Source organism: Trichomycterus rosablanca, chromosome 17 (assembly GCF_030014385.1).
Source record: "Trichomycterus rosablanca isolate fTriRos1 chromosome 17, fTriRos1.hap1, whole genome shotgun sequence".
NCBI classification, from domain to species: domain Eukaryota; kingdom Metazoa; phylum Chordata; class Actinopteri; order Siluriformes; family Trichomycteridae; genus Trichomycterus; species Trichomycterus rosablanca.
Window position 1 is genome coordinate 27406741 of NC_086004.1, and position 20002 is coordinate 27426742.

General features: G+C 38.6%; 2 protein-coding genes across 4 annotated transcripts in view; both read left to right on the forward strand.

Moving 5' to 3' along the window:
- The first annotated feature begins 520 nt into the window (after positions 1–520).
- ldb1b (LIM-domain binding 1b) overlaps positions 521–20002 on the forward strand; it is a 31666-nt gene continuing 12184 nt past the window's right edge. The window contains exons 1-2 of one of the 3 annotated variants that reach the window (XM_063013083.1): positions 521–592; positions 971–1121. In XM_063013083.1, coding sequence (XP_062869153.1) covers positions 1094–1121 — 28 coding nt within the window. In that variant the 5' untranslated portion in view covers positions 521–592; positions 971–1093. Of the gene's footprint in view, positions 593–868; positions 1122–15908; positions 16349–20002 lie in introns of those variants that run through there. The other 2 variants (XM_063013082.1, XM_063013084.1) reach the window with 2 other exon arrangements.
- rpl37a (ribosomal protein L37a) overlaps positions 6954–20002 on the forward strand; it is a 59719-nt gene continuing 46670 nt past the window's right edge. The window contains exon 1 of the mRNA XM_063013087.1: positions 6954–6957. Within this exon, the coding sequence (XP_062869157.1) occupies positions 6955–6957 (3 nt within the window). The 5' untranslated portion in view covers position 6954. The remainder of the gene's footprint in view (positions 6958–20002) is intronic.

Sequence of the window (20002 nt, forward strand, 5' to 3'; positions counted from 1 at the left end):
AGCCAGAGCCCGTTCGTTTGCATTTACTACAATTCCCTAAAACGTCTTTTAAAAGCTTATTTTTTAATTGTGAAGCATATTTTCCACAGATGATCGTATCTTCTCTGCTAGATTATTTATAGACTGTCAAGCTGCCTATAGTGGGCTACACATGTTCATTTGCAACAAACTATTCTTGCAGCGTGGAACTCTTTTAATTAGGGAGATTTCCTGCCCTCGCAGTCACACCCCTCTCTTCTTAACCCCTTACGTGTAGAGATGTTGATTAGGCCTTGACATGCGATCGGAAGGACAGAAAAAGGTAATGGAGACAGGAAGCCAGGGGTGCAAAGACAGAGAGGGAGCAGAAAGATGTCAGATGACCATACGCACCCTCCCTCACTTGTTTGCCGCGGATGTAACGAGCCACTCAGACAGTCCCCCCCTCATCAGACCCCCTCTGATAGTACTTATTTGGAGGCGGCAGGGTAAAGTCGAGCGCAGGGATTGGCTCAGAGTGGCAGAGAGCGGCAGGAATATGGCGTGTACATCTTTAAAAGGAAAAAAGAGAGACACATCACATGGTTGTTATTCTCTGAAATCTGCTGCTCAGGTCACTTTGACAGCGCTCTCGCACTAGCTCTCGCACTCCCTCCCGCTCTTTATTTTCTCTTCCTCACTCTTTCACTCACTCATTCTTGCTCTTACTCTCTCCTCCCACCTGCATTGCTATCAGTGCACTAATAAGTGAGGGTACAGTCAACGCAGCAGGATTGCAACTCCTTGTTTCTTTTTGCTTCTTACGTGCGTTCTCTCTCTCTCTCTCTCTCTCTCTCTCTCTCTCTCTCTCTCTCTCTCTCTCTCTCTCTCTTTTTTTCCTGCTCTCATTCCTTTGTGCGCTTGTTCTTTTTTTAACCTTATCCTCGGCCAACATTCTCACACACTCTCGCTCTTTTCTCATTGTGCATGTGTGGACCTTTTGGAAAACCAGATGTCCATGTGAGCAGCAGCGGCAGACCTGAGTGAAAGAGAGAAGAGAAGAGGAGAAAGAGCAAAGGAACAATCTGGCACCATCAGCTCGGAGCAGCAACGTCAGGGACGGGCATGTGAGAAGATGTCCGTGGGCGGCTGCGCGTGTCCGGGTAAGCGCCCCGTACCGTTGCTGTTGCTGTGACTACCACCTGGTTGCTGAGTGAGAGACTGAGTGTGTTGTCAAGAGGATACGGCCCGAGGGCTTTGTTGCAATGACATATGGGAAGTCACAGGAGGCATGGACATTGGGGAAAACATGGCCGCCCCAGTGTGTGTGTGTGTGTGTGTGTGTGTGTGTGTGTGTGTCTGTGTGTGTGCTGGAGTTTTTCAGGGCAGTAAGCAAGTAAGAGTTTGGTGGTGGTTTTCATTTCCCTCACATGGTTTGCATTGGGAACTGTCGTAGAGGAGAGCTTCACCGCCAGGCTCAGGTTGCCTTGTTGTGGCTCCTGTTATTGTTGATTTCTCTGGGCTTTAATTCTAAACAGGCTAAAGAGAGGAAATGAGGAGTTTTATATAGGTTGCCAGTTTTATGTCGGAAAGCAGATGTGCAGCTCTCTTGGGTTGAAAGGTTTTTGGGAAAGTAAAAGAATTATTAGACGCCTGAAGAGTTTGCTAAAATGGACTTGTAAGATCATAACTTAATGGAGCCATGTACAGATTAGTCCAATAAATAAATAAGAAAGTGGAAGTGGAAAGAAACATAATTAGTGCAGATGCTTCCAGGCAGTCGTACTGCATGAAACAATTAACATCCTATAATACTCTGTAACATGTTTGAAAATTCAAGGGAGGCTCAGATGACCTCGATTTTGGATCAAAACATTTTAAAAGATCTGAGTTGACTGTATTGTAATAGATTGATAGAGCTTTAGTCACAAAGACTAACCAACAAGCTCTGTCTCTGTGTAGTAAAAAGAATTGTTTCCAAATATGCACATTCATTCAGTCTGGCACATTCATTCTGCCTCAGTGTGATACGCGAGTCAAAACAAAAGAGCAACTGTTCCCCAGGCGGCTAAGTTATTCAAACTAACCACAGTATTAATCTAATTTCTACCCTGCTGTGTTTAATCTCTTTCAGGATGACAATGCCTTCATCCACAAGGCATGAGGAATTACTGAATGGTTTAATAAGACTAAATATGACATAAGTCATATGCTATAGCCTTAGCAGTCACCAGATCTCAACTTGTGTGTTAGACATTGGTCTTTACCATCAGTTATAAAACACAGATGAAGTGTAACTCTTGGATAAATGGTGTTCCATCCCTACCGGGCACTTTTAGAGACTTATACAATCTTTACCAAGACATATTGGAGCTGTTTTAGCAGTTCATGGTGCCAGCACCTTACTAAGCCATTATGTTGGTTTGTCTAATAATTTGTTATCTGTCACTACAGCCCTTGGATGAATTTGATTGGTACACTGCATACATGTGTAAATATAAGCTTTAAAAGGCAACACCAGTAACCTGTGTTTCCATTGCATTTCTATTGTATTGTCATAACTTTTTTTTAGCAACACTGCTGTTACTTTGATTAAAGGGAGACAGGAAATCCCAAATGCAGGTTTAATCATGCTTTCCTGGACTCATTGACAAGAATGGCATCATTACTGAGACTTAAACTCACACTCTCTGCAGGATATTTTTGCACCGACATACTGGCACTGCTCAGATTATTATAGAATTTCCATCTACACGTGTCAGCAAGTGTTAGTGCTGGTTGTACCACAACACCTCACACAAGAATTGAACTTTGGGTTCGGACTTGATTAAAAAATAAATAAATAAATAAATAAATAATATATATATGTTTCTTTAAGCAAGCCAATGCAGTGTAAAACTTTTTATTTTTTAATTCTTATGCTATTATTAGCCTGGTAAATTCTTCTCTAAAATGTTTAAAAAGCTGCAAAACTGGATTGCATCTAGTTTGCCATGCAAAGAGCAGTATTTTGTTTTAGCCTGCCCTCTTGTTTGACTAACATACAACAACTCTATTTACCAAGTCCTGCATTATTTACTCTGTCCCCTATTAATCAGATCAGAAGTGACATTAGCTAGACTTTGATAAACTGATATGTATGATCTTGTTGAGGTTCATATCTTTATTATTTGGCAAAGTGAATGTAAAGACTTTCACTATGCTAAATAATAAAAGCAGCCAGGTTTATTTAAATGATCTGCAGTATCAGTTTGTTCAGATAAGAAATTACGTTGGGCTTTCTTCTTATTGGACGTGTCTGCTTAAAGAGCAAAAGATGCAAAAAATCTTTGGGGGAACGTAGGAACAAATACAAAACTTTGGGTGTTTTGCTGCCTTTCTCGATCCCTCTTGCTGTTTTTCTGGCTCCCCGCTGTCTTGATGTCATTTTCATTCGCATTGTGCATGCAGCTCTGTGCAGATCTTTGCTCTGTTACTCATAGGACAGACTAACAGCGACCTAAAAAGCTCCACCAGACTCTCCCAGACCCTTGATTTAGTCTCTGGAATGAAATCATGACATTTAAATAAACTTTTGTAATGCTGATATCAACACTCAGCTAATGAAGTGGTTGTTGCACACCACTCCATGGGTCCAGGGGATTTGTGTTTGATCCTCAGCTCCCCAAAAACATGCAGAAGGCATCTCTTTCATACAGAAGGGCTTATGGAAGTCAGAACTTAAGATGACGGCTCAGAACTGATATTAAAAAGATAGCAAATAGAGTTTAGATTACAGCTGTGACACCGATGCCATCTCGGCAGCCCAGAGCAACAGGTACTCAAGCAGTCTGTGACATTTGTTTTAGTGATCGGATAACATTTCGTACTCTGTCAAGCAGCTGCTTGTCTTATTTTCCTTAAAGCTCAAAATTGTTTAAAAAAATTATAAATATGTAATATCTAGTCATTTTAAGTTTTATGACAGTGTCCGGAAAGTTTTGCTTGATGGCTTTTACGTCTTTCCTTTTCTGCTTGTTAATAAAATGTGCTTACTTGCTCTCTAGACCATCTGTTCAGCCTCTGTTGCAATATTATATCTATAAAATTTTATGAATCATTAAGTTTATATGGTTTATTTGTCCAGGGTCGGTGTGTGGGGTATTATTGGGGACTATTTAAACAGGACTCACTGATTCAGTAAAATGCAATATGTATGTACAAGTAACATTCAAATTGCTTTTTAAAATGCTATAATAATTCAGTATGCATGTCTTATTAATGTGCTTTGGAAACAGGAATAAATGCTGGACTTTTTTCTGGATGGTGTGGCTTTGGAGAGTACACACTGGGTATGTGTGGCTGGTTAATGGCCTGTGGCTTCAGGGATATTATGTGGTCATAAGGGGGCATTTTTGAGGGAGTATTGGTTGCATTTGTTCATTGTTCATGGCTTGTGGTCAGGAAGAAAGGATCTGTTTAACACAGAGTGGGTAAGAGTGCATTTTGAAGTACTGTAAAGTAAGTTAGCATTGAGCAAGAGCAGGACTGAGGGGGGTGGATTAGAAGGACCGACTAAGAGACTTAGCTTGTTCTGTACAAACTCAGTTTGTTTACATTCCTCTGTGATGTTAGGCAGCGAGGAACACGTCCTTCTTGTCTGGTCCAGGTTCATGCTGTGTGTCTGTTTGTTAGCACACTTACATGTATGTGCTTGTGTGAAGCTTTGCTCCTAATGAAGTCATCTACTGTATGCCTCAGCATCCATTAACCAACCGTTTTATCTGAATTCACTGGTGTGTGTGATACTCCACCCCTGCTATTCCTCCCACCCCTGAGTCACTCAAAGTTTGTAAAGTATGCAAAACACAAAGTGTTGCCTGAAGAAGGGCTTGGGTTCGATTTCCTGGCAGGATGGCCAGAGTCCTTTTTGTGTGGAGTTTGCATGTTCTCCCTGTGTCTGCAAAGTTAAATGACTTTGCTGTAAATAGATAAACTCATCTGAGGTTTCCTGCTATTTTCTGTTTATTATTTCTGTGGCCCCTCTGTGGTAAATAATTTTTTTATAGGGTAAAAGTAAGATAGAAAAAAAGAATCCCAGAAATAGGGTTATCAAAATAAAACGTCTGCAAACACTTTTAAAGAATCACTTTATTTAGTAGGCTGTAGCCAGTATTCCCTCACACATGCTAGCTTGCTACATTACCAGCATTTTACATCCAAATGGGTAAAGCATTGTTTTAATTGGAGATCATAGACAAAAAATTTTATATGTTTTATGATTGTTCAGAGCTAATACAGTTTATTTGGTTCACATTTTATGCAGTTTTTAGAATTGGGGTAAGTAAAACACACTGCTATATCTGTTGAAATATATGCAAAACTTCATTTAAAAAAACATAGCTTGAATTTTTTAATCTCTGAGCACTTTCAGTGATGTACCAGGAGATTATACTAAGACAAATTAAATGGGTGTATCAAACGTATTTCAGAATGAATAAAGCAGATGGAATTATAGCTCATCAGGTTCAATTATGAAATGTGCCTATTAAAACAGTAATAACAGCACAACTAAACAAGATAATAGATCATTATAAGGCATTATTAAATGGTAATGCAACTTGGTTAAAATCAGTACAACGGACAAGCTGCGTGTAATCATTTAATAATAATAATAATAATAATATGTTGAATTTATATAGCACCTTTCACAATCCCAAGGACACATTTATCATGAGCAGTTTTTTTCCCTAGTGTCCCAAACTGCCTGTAAAGAAGTATATCTAAATATGTCATGGTGTGTTTTTGCTGGTGAAGGTCATAACTTTACAAAACAATCACTGTGTATGGTTTTCCTCATATTTGCTCAGAAAAAATAAGCATCTGTCACTTTTACTTGCTTCACTAATTTATTAATAAAAAGAACATACACTAGAATGTTTAATACAATAAAAACCTTACCAATATTTGCTTAAGATATGCAAATAAGACCCAGCATAAATTCACGTGGCTTGGGAGTGGAAAGTGATCAGCACACGGTGGTGACACTGAGATTCTTAGGCCAAATACCTCCCACATAAAAGCAAAACACTGATGCAAATGAAATGCAAATCAAAAGCAAAACTTTCCACTTTAGTGAAAGGAATGAGCCGGTCTAGATTAATGGTTCTGTTCATAGTCTGAGTTCTTTGTCTGGTTAGGTACATTTCAAATGAGAGAATGAGTCTGCAGCTTGCTAACACATGCGCCTCTGTCTGTGTGATGATATATACCAGATATCACATGAGCGGGCATTATTCTTTCTGGTTGGCATCTGTTTTCCTTAGCAATGGCATGTTTTCGATATTTCCACCATATTTATTTTTCTACCAGATGTGGTAGGTATTGAATGATGTGTGATGTGTGGATGTAGTGAAGTGCAGTGTCTGAATAGCCTACGCCGTAATTGTGATAAAGACAAAACAAACTTTTTAAAGTGTATTAAACTATAAATATGAAAAGCTATTTATGCTATTTAAAAAAAGATAGATTTTTTTAATATTTATTTTTATTTTCTTTGTATGCAGCAAATCTTTATTGGTGATTTTTTGTATTACCTGGGGGAATTTTAAATACCACCAATGTTGCTTATACCACAGTTAAAGAACCACTGGTTTAAAGAAGTGTTATACCAGGAAAAACAAAAGCTTGTTGATTTAGGAACAAGAAATCACATTCAGCATGTCGGGACTTGTGAATTATTAACAAATGTTAACAGAACCAGTCTGATTTGAGAGCGTATGAACATTTGCAGAACATTGCTGTCACCTTCAACAGCCACAGGTCACAAGATTCTCTCAGGCTTTCTTCTCTCTGTCTGTCCCCTTTTCTTTCTGTTTTTCCATCATTTTTTCCCTCTCTCTCACCCCCACCCCGTCCGTCTGTGGTAGCATGAGCAGAGGTTGTTAAGCTTTCGTGCCGGGAGTCACATGACGAGCCTGATTAGAGGAAAATCACTTAAAGCGCAGCAGCGCTAAAATGGCAACCACACACACATGGTGTCTGCAGTTACACAATCACAGGCTGGAAAGGGGATGCGGCTCTGAGATGGAGGCAGAAGAAGAAAACAAGGACAACATGAGGGTGTTTGTGCTGGAGAGAGGGAGAGGAAGATAGTAAGAGAGGAAGGCCGAGAGAGCTTCAGAACAGGAACAGTGTGAGAGTGAGCGAGTGACTGAGCTTAGCTGGAGCGTGTGTGTGTGCGTGTGTGTGTGTGTGTGTGTGTGTGTGCACGTTTGGCTGGCACACTGATCTGTCATTGGCCAGGCTGTCTCCAACACATCAGTCCTGTCTCCCAGCAGCCAGAGATCTGGAACAAAATGGCTTCCTGCGCCGAGAACACAGCAGCATCAGGGCAGTGTCGCTTACCCATCAGTCCCCAGGCGGCGTGAGTGCAGAGAGAGATATGAAGACATCTCACATTCAGAGCCTGCAAGTGTTCAGCTCTCTGAGCTAATATACTTTATAGGCTCAGATCTCAGATTTCGAAGAAGTGCAGAGCTTTTAACACGTTCCAAAACTTAAAAACACAACAATGAGATTAAAAAAACATTCTCACGTCTTGTAGTTGTAACACCTTATTTTGCCAACTCACTCCGTGATTGTAAAAAAGATAGTGAAAGAAACTTGTAGATCAGCTGTTTTATTACTTTACAAAGCTAAATAGCTATTTCTTTGTGATGTTTGTCAGTATGTTAAATGCTATAGAACAAAGGAATGAAGAACAAAGCAGACAAATGGGGAACAAAAAACTAATGGACAATTTAAAACAGGTCAGGAATTGAATCACAGAGAAACGCAGATCTTTAAAGTTCCAATTAAACCTTAACACAGCACATAAAGAAGTAGAGAAAATGTGAAACTACAGCCACACTGCCTAGATCAAGGCATTTCTGTAAACTAGGTCAATAAAGTACAATACTTTTTTTTTTTTTTTTTTTTTTTTTTTTTTGCATTAATACTTGTTTTGGGTGGCACGGTGGCTCAGTGGGTAGCACTGTTGCCTCACAGCAAGAAGGTCCTGGGTTTGATCCCCAGGTGGGGCGGTCTGGGTCCTTCCTGTGTGGAGTTTGCATGTTCTCCCCGTGTCTGCGTGGGTTTCCTCCAGGAGCTCCCTTTTCCTCCCACAGTCCAAAAATATGCAAGTGAGGTAAAGTGGAGATACAAAATTGTCTATGATTGTGTTTGACGTTAAAACTTGTGAACTGATGAATCGTGTGTAACGAATAACTACAGCTTCTGTCATTAATGTAACCAAAGTGTGAGACATGACGTTAAAATCCTAATAAACGAACAAACAAACAAACAACACTTGTTTTGTTGATAAATTTAAATGACTTTTACTAGACTTATATTCAAGTCTCCAGAGGTTGGCTTTAATTCTTGAGATAACCAGTAAAACGACATTTGAAATCAGTTAAAAACAAAGAGTTAAAGCTGAGGGCACTCGGGGGGCACAGGGTTTATTACGGTAGCCCACCACTGCTGAGATCCAGGTTCGAAACTTGGCAGGTGCTGTCAGCCAGTCGGGCACCTACACCACAATGGATTGTTGCCCTGTTTCAGGTGAATTCCTGTCTTGTGCCTAGTGTTTCCGGAGAAACCAGACCCACCGTGACCATGACCTGGATGAAGCATTGATAAAAATGATAGGTATTTGTGCTTTAAGGCTTAAGGCTTATAGGTTATACTTTTTACCCTTTAGCAAAGGAGCTATCCGTGCTTTTGTTTGAGTGCAGTACAGGTTGTGGTAGGGTGAAAGGCTCTTGGGTTGTTTTGCCTAGCTAGCAATAGAACTGTGTTTTTCTGATCATGTGATGGGTTTTAGAATAGAATTAAACTCTTCTGTTCCGTTCTGTTCTGTTGCTCTAGTAAGAACAAATAAATATTGACTAGTGCATCAACATCACTTCTTATTATTTCATTCATCTATTGTCTCTGTCCACGAGATGGCGCCTGTTTGCCGGACTCTCAATTCAATTTAATTCAGTTCAATTCGATATGATTTAATGAGCTTTACTAGCATGATATGTTAATAATATTGCCTAAGAATTGAAAAGAGATTTTACACACAAACAGATATTAATAATGACAAGAAAAGATACAAGCTACAAGATAATTACAATAAAATAAAATAACAGAGTAAAAGTACTAGTAGTTAAACCTAGAAAACAGGTTGGTGAGACAGGTCTGTGTGTGTGTGTGTGTGTGTGTGTGTGTGTGTGTGTGTGTTTGGATACATCACTCATTGTCCCTCAGATTGTGGCAGGCTGTTTCGGACTGTGCAGGATGCTGCAATGTTAACAGGAAGTTCAGTTTCAAGGGGGTGTTTAGGAAGCAAAACTGGTGTCATTCTTGTGTTTTCAAAAGGGTTTATCACAAACAAGGGGCGGCACGGTGGCTAAGGGGGTAGCACTTACAGCAAGAAGGTCCTGGGTTCGATCCCCAGGTGAGGTGGTCCGGGTCCTTTCTGTGTGGAGTTTGCATGTTCTCACCGTTTCTGTGTGGGTTTCCTCCGGGAGCTCTGGTTTCCTCCCACAGTCCAAAGTCAGGATAACTGGAGATACAAAATGGTCTGTGACTGTGTTTGACATTAAACTTGTGAACTGATGAATCTTGAGTAATGAGTAACTACGAGTGTAAAACATGACATTAAAATCCTAATAAATAAATAAATATCCCAAACAGAGCAGTATTTTGAACACTGAGTTAAGAAGTGCAGCTCTCTCTCTCTCTCTCTCTCTCTCTCTCTCTCTCTCTCTCTCTCCCTCTCTCCTCCCTCTCTCTCTCTCTCCCTCTCTCTATCTGACTCTCTCTCTCAATGTCTGTTTTAATCTTACATCACTGTGCTGACGTGATCATGTATAATGTAAGAGCTGCTCTGCTTCTCGTAGCTTCGGCAGATTGGTACATCTCAGGACAAACACTGTGATCAGCTCTTCAAAACACTATTGATCTGAGGCTTAACATTACAAAAATACCCCAGCCCTGTGGGAACCCTGACCTGCCATTCACACACACACACACACACACACACACACACTCAGGAGATGAAAAGATGAGTGTTTGTGAGAACTAATGAATCATGACTGCTATTGAACACAAGCTGCTTTTCTTCAGGCTGCACTGGATTTAGAATGTAGTGGATACAAGAAATGCAGCCTGGACCTTTTGTACGAGGGATGGTCAAAACGTTTCTGCACTTTTTTAAACTGTATTTATTAAGAATTTCAAAAACAAATCTTGTCACTTTTGTACATCGTCACCTTCCGATGCATTTTTGTCATACCAACTGTTTAATGCCATCAGCTATAAATGTTTTTGGTTGAGCGCGTTAAGCACTGATGCACCGCTTCTTTCACAGGTGTGGCCTATTGGTTAAGGCACTGGACTAGTAAGTCAAAGGTTGCTGGTTCAAGCCCCACCACTGCCAGGCTGACACTGTTGTGCCCCTGAGCAAGGCCCTTAACCCTCAATTGCTTAGACTGTATACTGTCACAGTACTGTAAGTCGCATTGGATATGTAAATATCATCATCACATTAAAATCTTCTTCCCCTTAAAGCTTCTTAGGGCATCCAAAAAGGTGGAAATCAGATAGAGCTGAATCCGGACTATAAGCATCTCTCAGACACTGCTTCCAACCAAAATATAAAAGTGCGGAAACTTTTTAAAGATCCCTTGTATATTTTGCTGGTTTTATCAGTTGTACATTTCACCTGCTTTAATACACCTGCTTCAACATTTCTTGCATCATAATGTTTTCCAGATACTTTTAAACTATCTTTAATAATAAGAACAATAAAAAATATTGACCTTTGCACCTTTAATTGCTCGAACACTTCATAGCAATCACACTCCTGTTCCTAATTCATGCAGATGAATGCACGGGCCTTAGTATTCACATTTGTAACAATTAGTTGCAATGCTTTATATTTTAATGACCCAGTTTATTTGTGCCAATTGTGCCTATTCAGTCAAAAGAGCATTTGTGAGGTCAGGCACTAATTTGTAACTAGAAGAGCTGGATCAACATTTAAATTCATGCCTAAGATGTTTAGGGTCAGAGCTCTGTGTAGGATACTGCAGTTCTTCCACACCAAATTAATCAAACCATGTATTTATGGATCTCGGTCTGTGCACTTTAATGCTGGTGTAGGAAAACACTTTACCCAAAGTGTTGGCACAAAGTTATAATTTAAAAATAATAGCTTGGGTAAAGAAAAATTTTCTTCCGTTCTAAAAAAAAGTAGACCCCCAGCGATCATATCATGGGTATTTCTAAACATTACTACAACTGAAGTAATAATATTTTGTCCCAGTTTGTACTGGCATGATATGTCTCGTTGGATCTTACGTTTACCATATCTCTAAACTGGCAGTGAGGAGATGGAACAGGGGGCAGTATTGGTGGAAGGGGTGGGGTGCAATATGAACTGTTATCAGACATTTGGCAGATGTGTGCCTCGGGACTTCCTGTTGACTACTGAACAGAAGGTGGGTAAGAGAGTCTTCACCCCCTCCATCACTTGACTACATGCCTTCTTCTAGCAGCCTGGGCACCAGTGATATGCAGGAGAAAGAGTGAAAGAGTCAGAGTGAGCAGAGGAGAAACAGAAAGTGTGACAAAACCGCCTAATGCATTAGAAGCTTAGGGAGTTAAGCTCTTCACTACCGTGCAGTAAGACTTTTCATCATGACTGACCAACCAGAAACAGCTGGTAAGAACATTTCTACAATCCTTATATTAGACGTGTCCAAAGTCTGACCTGCTGGCCAAGTGCAGCTTGTGGATTTTAACTGACTTGGAGCTTCTCACTTGGAATACATTTGTAGCCGGTAATATTTCTAACAAGAATATAACTTACTCTGGTTTACATTTTCGGCATTTAGCAGACGTTTTTATCCAAAGCGACGTACGGTACTGTGACAGTATATTGTCTAAGCAATTAAGTGTTAAGGACCTTGCTCAAGGGCCCAACAGTGACAACCTGGAACCGACTAGTCCAGTTCCTTAACTGCTAGGTCTTGTTTGTTACTAGGCTTTCAGTAATTGTCTTTACTCAGTAACAGAGGTTTACATTGCACAGTATGTTCGAATAAGGTCAAAAGTTTACATACACTTGTGCCATGTATGTCAGGGCAGTCTTGGCATTTTAATTTTTAAAACTGGTGTGTGACCAAATAACTATACATATAAAAATATGATTATTTATGGTTTTTCTAAAAATATACAGGGTCACAAATATGACATAAGCAACTTGGCATGGTGTACTTTTCTTTTATTAGTGATACTTTACTGTAACTTGTGATTTCTCTGTGATCACTAGTTGGACCACACATACAAAAGTGATTTGTCCAGATGATTTTATGTAATCCAGAGACTCACTTCAAAAAGTTTGGATTGTCCTAGGCTACTGTGAAAAATGTAGCCACATGGGCACAGGAAACCTTTGGAAAACCATTGTCACTTAACACACTTTACCACTTTAACCTGGAATGCATCCTAAACTCTATGGATAGAGAAATCCTCATATCAATTCTATGCAGAAATGCTGTTGAGTTCTCTGGGCCTGAATATATCTTAGATGGAGAAAACGACATTGGAAAAGTGTGCTGTGGTCAGAATAAGTCCAAGCTTGTTTGGGATATTGAGATTTTAGAGAGACATATGCTGCCATAAAGATCACATCTTGTCCTGGAATGTTCATGGTTATTTCAACAAATACTGCACAGCTTGGCTTCATAAATGCAAAGTGTGTGTGTTTCACTGACCTGCCTGCAGTCCAGATCTGTCCCCAGTAAAAATATATGCTGTATTGTGAAGTCTCTGATAACAGCGACTATGGACTTGTTTCAGCTGAAGTCAGGTATTAAGCAAGAGTGAGCAAAAATTCCACTGCAAAGCAAACTGCATCCTCAGTTACCAAATGATTAAAAAGTGGAATTAATAGGAAAACGTGATGTAACACGGTGGTAAACGTGCCCCCGTCCCAACTTTTTAATGAGTTGCAGGAATCAAATTTTATCATTGTATTTAAAATATTTGTTTATATTTACAAAATACAATTAAGTTAGTTATTAGAATAAGAGAAGAGAATTAACGAATCACAGATTCTTGTTTTTATTGAATTTTACAAAATGCTGCAACTCTTTTCCAGAAATGGGGTTTGTAGATGTATTTATGTGGCAGAACCTTTATGCAACATACAAGTGAAATTAAAAGTCCAATCAAATATGAGCAGTAGGAGGGAGCAACATTCATTTTGATCTTACACCTCTGTGGTAACAATGGAGCTGACATAGTCATACTTACCAACTTTAATAATTTTGTGATAAGACATGCAGTGCTGTTATTACCTAGACATGTTCACACTGCAGTTTGAATGGATTAATTGCTGTAAAATAACGGGAAAATGCTGTAAAAGCACCTGCACATGTTACGCACTTGGTTCCCTAACCATTTATTTTTTGTCACCATTCTGCATATCCTTTCAGTCTTCCTAAGGATGCCTCAGTGTGCAAGTTTTCATTTCATGTGTTGTGGTAGCTCTGCAGAAATAAAACATAACAACTTGTATTATTTTTTGTTTATAAGATGCTGATTGACATGCCCAGAGATGCTTTTACTGTTTACATTGGCTTTATTGATGAAGATATCTACAATCATTTTCGACATGTAACCACAGTGATTGATTTTGTGCCTTGACATGAAGTGGCCTGCTATCGACCCCAGTGCTAACTGATCATTTTGAATTCCCAGAGCTACGTTATGTCTTTAGTCAGACACCTGGCAGTCAGAAGACTTAAAGCTATGAAGTGGCCTAATTCTCAGCTGAGATGTTTGCATGCATAATTAGAGCGTTGATTTGATTAGACGCATTGATGACCATAATCTCTTTTTTTGTGCAGTGGGGTCACATTAAGCTCTCAGTAGCAGTCAAGTGAATTTTATATGCTGGTTTCAGCCCAATCATCCTGAACATTTAGAAAATTATTAGTAGGGCCGAGCTTTTAACCAGTTATTTTATAAAGCCCTATTGCATACATTCCTATTAAATGCATTTGTGTAGTGCTAAGAACTGTGTTTCCAAGGAAAGCATCTTTTATTATTTATTTGTGAGTAATATGTCATAATGTATCTTTGTTTATATAAGCATAAACAAACATTTATTTATAGAAAAACTAATTTTAAGTGGGTAAAATGTATTCAAAGACCAGAATTAATGGTATGTACAGTACTTAATTCGAATTAATAGTTACTTTGTTTGAGGCACAGTAGCCCTTCTGTTTACATTTACATTTTCGGCATTTAGCAGACGCTTTTATCCAAAGCGACTTACAGTGTTGTGACAGTATATTGTCTAAGCAATTTAGAGTTAAGGGCCTTGCTCAAGGGCCCAACAGTTTGCAACCTGGCAGTGGTGGGGCTTGAACAGGCAACTTTTTGATTACTAGTCCAGTACCTTAACCACTAGGCTTCAACTGCCCTGTTGATCCTTAATAGACATCATAGCCCTAATGTCCACTGGTATCAGTTAGTTTTAGCCACGGTTCGTGCTTTGTCCCTCCTCGGATCTGTTTGTGGGTCCTCATGACAGCCTGTGAGCCACCCTTGTTGTTTTGGAAATACTTCAACCCAGTTGTCGCAGCTAAAAATTTTTGGCCCTTATCAAAGTTACTCAGCTGTTTATGCTGATTATATCTGACATGTTTAACATGTAAACTATAAGTAACTACCATCAGCCCAATATTTAATATATCCATGAGTGTGACATGCAGTATTGTTATGAAATAGGTATTTCCATGCATGTCTTAAGGAGGTGGTCCTACTGTTTTGGCTCATCAGTGTATATTCTCCATTAATGTTATTATTTTTATGTTTTTATGTCTGTATTACTAAGTACAAAGATAAAAGCAATTGGAAAATGGATATATTGCACATCAGAATCAGATCCTTTATATCCTTTATTTTTGCCAAGTACCAGATGTACAAGGAATTTCTCTTGGTGCAGATGTCAACACATATACATTTAATTAAATAATAGAAAAAGGAACACTATATATAAACATAGAATAAACAATACAACAGGGACATAAACAGTACAGCATCAGACAAGTGTGCAGTGGAGATGTACAGTACAGTACACTGACAAACTTCAAGTAAGAAATTGTGTGATGGAGATTATTAAATAAATAGGGTGCATATGTGACTGTGTAAGGGATATAGACATATAGCATATACAGTACAGGTCACTCTATTTTAATACCATTTGTTTTTTTTATATGAAATGTCCAGCAAGCTCATGGTCAGGTGACTGAATACCTTTAGCTATAATGTATAATAATAACAATAATAATATGTAATATGTCACTCATACCTATACTGACATGTTAATGGTGCAATAAGAAGTGCAATATGTAATTTATTTTGCATATTTCCAATGTATATATTATTTTTGGATATTTTTTAGAGTAAACAACTACACACTATGTGTACAATATTTTAACTTTTATGTATTTTTTTCTGTCTTCCTGCTGCTGTAACAAGTTAATTTCCCTAAGGGGATCAATAAAGTCTTATCTTATCTTATCTTATCTTATCTTATCTTATCTTATCTTATATAGTGCTGTTTACTATACAACAATAAACATGTTATAACACATTGTTTATTCTTTAAGTTTCCTTACGTGGTGTTTGGTGTTTGTTTTGTTTTATGTTATTGTAGGGTTGAAATGGTTGTTGAAAGTCTTTAAGGCAGCTTTGTTTTTAATGTTTTTATGTATGGATCATTAAGTATGGCTTGCATATGCCTATAAGAGATGCAAATCCAAGTTTACTCCAGGGTGGAGGATGATGAGGATGAGGATGAGGATGAGGATGGGGATGGGGTAAGAAAGGGCGGTGGACTGTTTCTTTGCGCTGTAGGGTTTGAGTATGAAGGAAAAGTGATGATGATGGTGATGGTGATGGTGATGAGAAAGGCTGGAGTAGAGCTGTGTATTGTAGTGGGGGAGAACCTAACTGAACAGAGAGGAGAGAGAGGGAGAGGAGGGCCTATAGCTTTATTGTTCATGCTGCCCTGGAACAAAGGGCTTATAACGGGCTTCGTCCTCAACCTCATAGCCAGCAGGCGTTTGGAAATGGAAACAAGACATCGCGTTTAAACCAACACAGAGGACTGTTTATTCTTTAATCTTATTTTGAACGTGTTACCGATGCTGTTAGGGTTATAGATCACACTGTTTGTACCGGGGAGGTTTCGTTTTGTTTCTCTGTAGCCACCGGACTCAACCCGGGCTACGGAACTGAGCCTCTCCGACCGCTCGCTGCATCTTGTAAACATTCATTTCTGAAAAGAAATTCTTTGCAGGTAAAACTGTTTAATGTGCTTTATGTTGTATTACTGCAAGCGTGTTGTTCTGTAGCAATTCGGAGCAAAATGCATGCTTGGTTGGTGTTACATTCGTCTGTTTTTGTGTTGATTGTGCCTGCTTTGGGCTAGCCTAGCACCTAACCAGTTAGCCTGCTTGCTAGCTCGGACAGGAGACTAAAACGGATAGCTCTTGCCCTTAAATGTTGCTTTTTTATCTTATAGTGGAGTCTAAAATAACTTCCAGAAGAGCTGCTTTTACATCCATTATTTTATTTTTTTTATGCATACCTTATACAGCTCATTAAAACGGTTTCTGTTCACTAAATATAAATTACCTAGCTAACTGCTTGTGGTTGTGTTTCAAACGGCGTCGTCCTTCCTATATACGTGCACTACGTTTGGAGTACAATAATTGAACGCACAGCACAGCTAGTGCACTCTTTGTTAGAATGTTATCTATTTGGTACACGTCCCTGTCTTGTAGCGGTTGGCTACTAAGCGTCTTGTGACTAATTTCGCACCTTAGGTGAAATGTTTTGTTTGTTTGGAAATAAAACACGATATTTAGCATGTTTAATTTAATTCATTAACATTTTTTGTTGTTAATTCTCCAAATTGCCTAACAACAGCATTTGAAGTTACTGTTGTGTGATACAGTGGAATATTGGAGTGTCTGAATAGCAGTGGAGCACATTACATTGATTACATTGATAAGGATCATGTTGGACGTGTTTACACTGTGCACCAATATTATATAAGCAAAACATTTATTACATTTATTGTTTTGCAAACAGTTAACATTGCAATTATGCTGTTATTGTATTCCAGCATGTTGCTGTTTTCCAGATGTGCACTAGAAGCATTTGAAGTATCATTTTCACTCCAGTATACTGTTTTCTCTGCTCAATAATGTATTATAGTTATATTTGATGAGATGGATGTCCTACACTGTGGCTGGTGCAAATTGCTGGTCACTTAGTGGATTTTACTTCCTCCCTGTCTTGTCAGCACCACTCATAATGTGGCACATTTGAGGTGAATTAGATTATCAGCACATTTTAGCCTTTAGTGTGTGTATGTGGGAGAGAGGGGAGAAAAGGCCCTGTGTGATCAAAGAGGGGGAGGTGTTGTTTTGAAGAAAGCAATTTACTGCACAGGAAGTTAGTGTTTGTTGCTTGATTTGATTTCGACAGACCATCATTAACCACCAGCTGAGTGATCTCTGTTAATGGCATGCTCTTAAGATCTAATGGACTGTTGCTTATTTATTTATTTATTTACTTATTTATTTCTCTTAATGGCTTTGTGGTAGTCATTTCTGTCTCTTCGGATGAAGGAAAAACACTTTTTAATTAGCTGTTGTGATTTGCAGAAAGTTTCATTTAGACTATCAAATCTGGGGGGAAAACCCATCCCTAATATTGCTCCCTGATGTTCATACAACAACATACTAGTTTGACAATATAAAGTAATAAAATCATGCTGCAAATAGGGTCAGGTGTAATAAACCACAGGCTGAACTTGATATATTTTGCTAATACTTGTTAAAATGTATTAGATTAGGGTTATATGTAGGGCTGGGTGATATATATGAGGGTGAACTCTTTATATCATGGTGCAGATAATTGATCAAAACTAATGTCATGTGAAAATTTTCTACTTTAAATCAACTGGCCAGGGCTGCTCAATATAAATTTAATTTTTTATCTTTGTGATAGACAGTTCTGACTTTATAGAAACGAGAACCCACTCCATGTAAAAATGTGTGTAAGAATTCCATGATGTATGTAAAAATTCTAAACTTTGGTTATAAACTGGTTCAGCAGTCATAAAATCATGGTACAAGTACAAATATGATCAGCTTCATATCACAGCCTTATCTTGTCATTTGCTGATACTCTGTTCATCCCACAAGAGTTTTACAAGGTCTGGGGGCCAGTGATAGCTCAGTGGTTAAGGTACTGGACTAGTAAACAGAAGGTTGCCGGTTCAAGCCCCGTCACCACCAAGTTGCCGCTGTTGGATCCCTGAGCAAGGCCCTTAACCCTCAATTGCTCATTGTGTAAGTCGCTTTGGATAAAAGCGTCTGCTAAATGCTGAAAATGTAAATGAGGGTTGCAGATTTGATGTTACTGTAAATAATTTGGTACAAATATAAGTAGTATATTGGAAACTGTCACAAAACAGTGCTGTTTCTCTGATTTGAACGAGGCAGAGACTGCTTTATATAGTTGCCATGAAAGTAAAATGAAAAGGTATGGCTCAGGAATGATAATATACTTGTGTATAAGGTGTGCATGCTTAGATTTTCTATTTAATCCAGCACACATCACTGATATACATAAACCAAATAACCCTTTTCTACAAAATGCTATATTGTGACCTCTTGTATTCAATAACATGCTCTAAAAGTGCACTCTCATAAAATACCTTTTTGGCTGTATTGCCCCCAGTTGTGATATGACATCTTCATGTTAATATTATGCTTATGCACATCTCAGACTGCGTTCCAAACAGTTTAGGGAACTTCTCAGTCTTATTACACGGTTTGACTGATGCGCTGGCTTCAGTACATTTTCCTTGTTTGAGGTGGTTTTGAATGACAATAAAGTCTGAGTCTGACAACAAACAGTTGAAACCCATTTTAACAAGCCATTTATGTTTTGCTAGCACTTTGTCGGCAAACTGAATGCTCTGTATATAGTGTATCTTAAAATTTTTGTAGCATCCTCAGTGTCTTTACAAAAAAAATCAAAAATACCACGTGTTTGGTTCAGGAGGAGGTCAGATAGCAAGGATTTTTAGAATATTTTGGGACATTTACACATACATGGCAACATTGGTCAGGTTGTTATTTATCTGGGCTTTTTTCTGAACTTAGGTTTTTCTGATTTAGGTGGTGTGTGGCTTGCTTTAAAGGATAAACTTAGGTGTGCTTGAATAGATTTTTAATAAAACCTCAACTAAACATTGACTGTTTTAAATTGCTGACTAACAGGATAGTTGAGGTTTTATTTTGGTGGCCCACCTTAAAATTACAATGGCAGGAAAAACCCTGATTATGTCTGTGATGTTTATTATTTCTTGCTGGTAGAGAGTCGGCTATGTTATTTAAATGCTCAGTTTTGGAACAGGATTGTGCATTGTGTAAAATTTTGAGCTTTGATATTAGGATTGAATTCAAGTAGGAACAATAAAGCAGGGAAAAATACATGTTAATGCGTTTAATGTGTCCCTCTTTAGGAAGGCTATCAGAAAATTGCAGTATTATGATGTTTTAAGGTTAAAGTAGATGATGTTGTTTAAAAATACATGTGGTCTGAACTGAGAATTATGATTCCTGTTGAGGAACAGAAGATTTGAGTAACACTTGTTGGTGAAGAACGTGGCTTCATTGTGTCCTCAGTGCTGTGAGGTCCTGTTGGACAGGAAAACCTTGTAATCAGCATCATCTTTTCTGAATTGTTAAGTCTTAAGTTGGAGATAAATGAATCACAAGGGTCATCAGCTGTTGTATGTGTGTATAACTTTGATATCAATCTTTAAATAGAATATATTTTGTCTCCAGGTGTTGTAAAATACCTCTTTTATGAAATTGTTTTGGCAGTGTAAACAGAACAGGCTCATTTGTTGACCTTCTGTGGCTTTTCT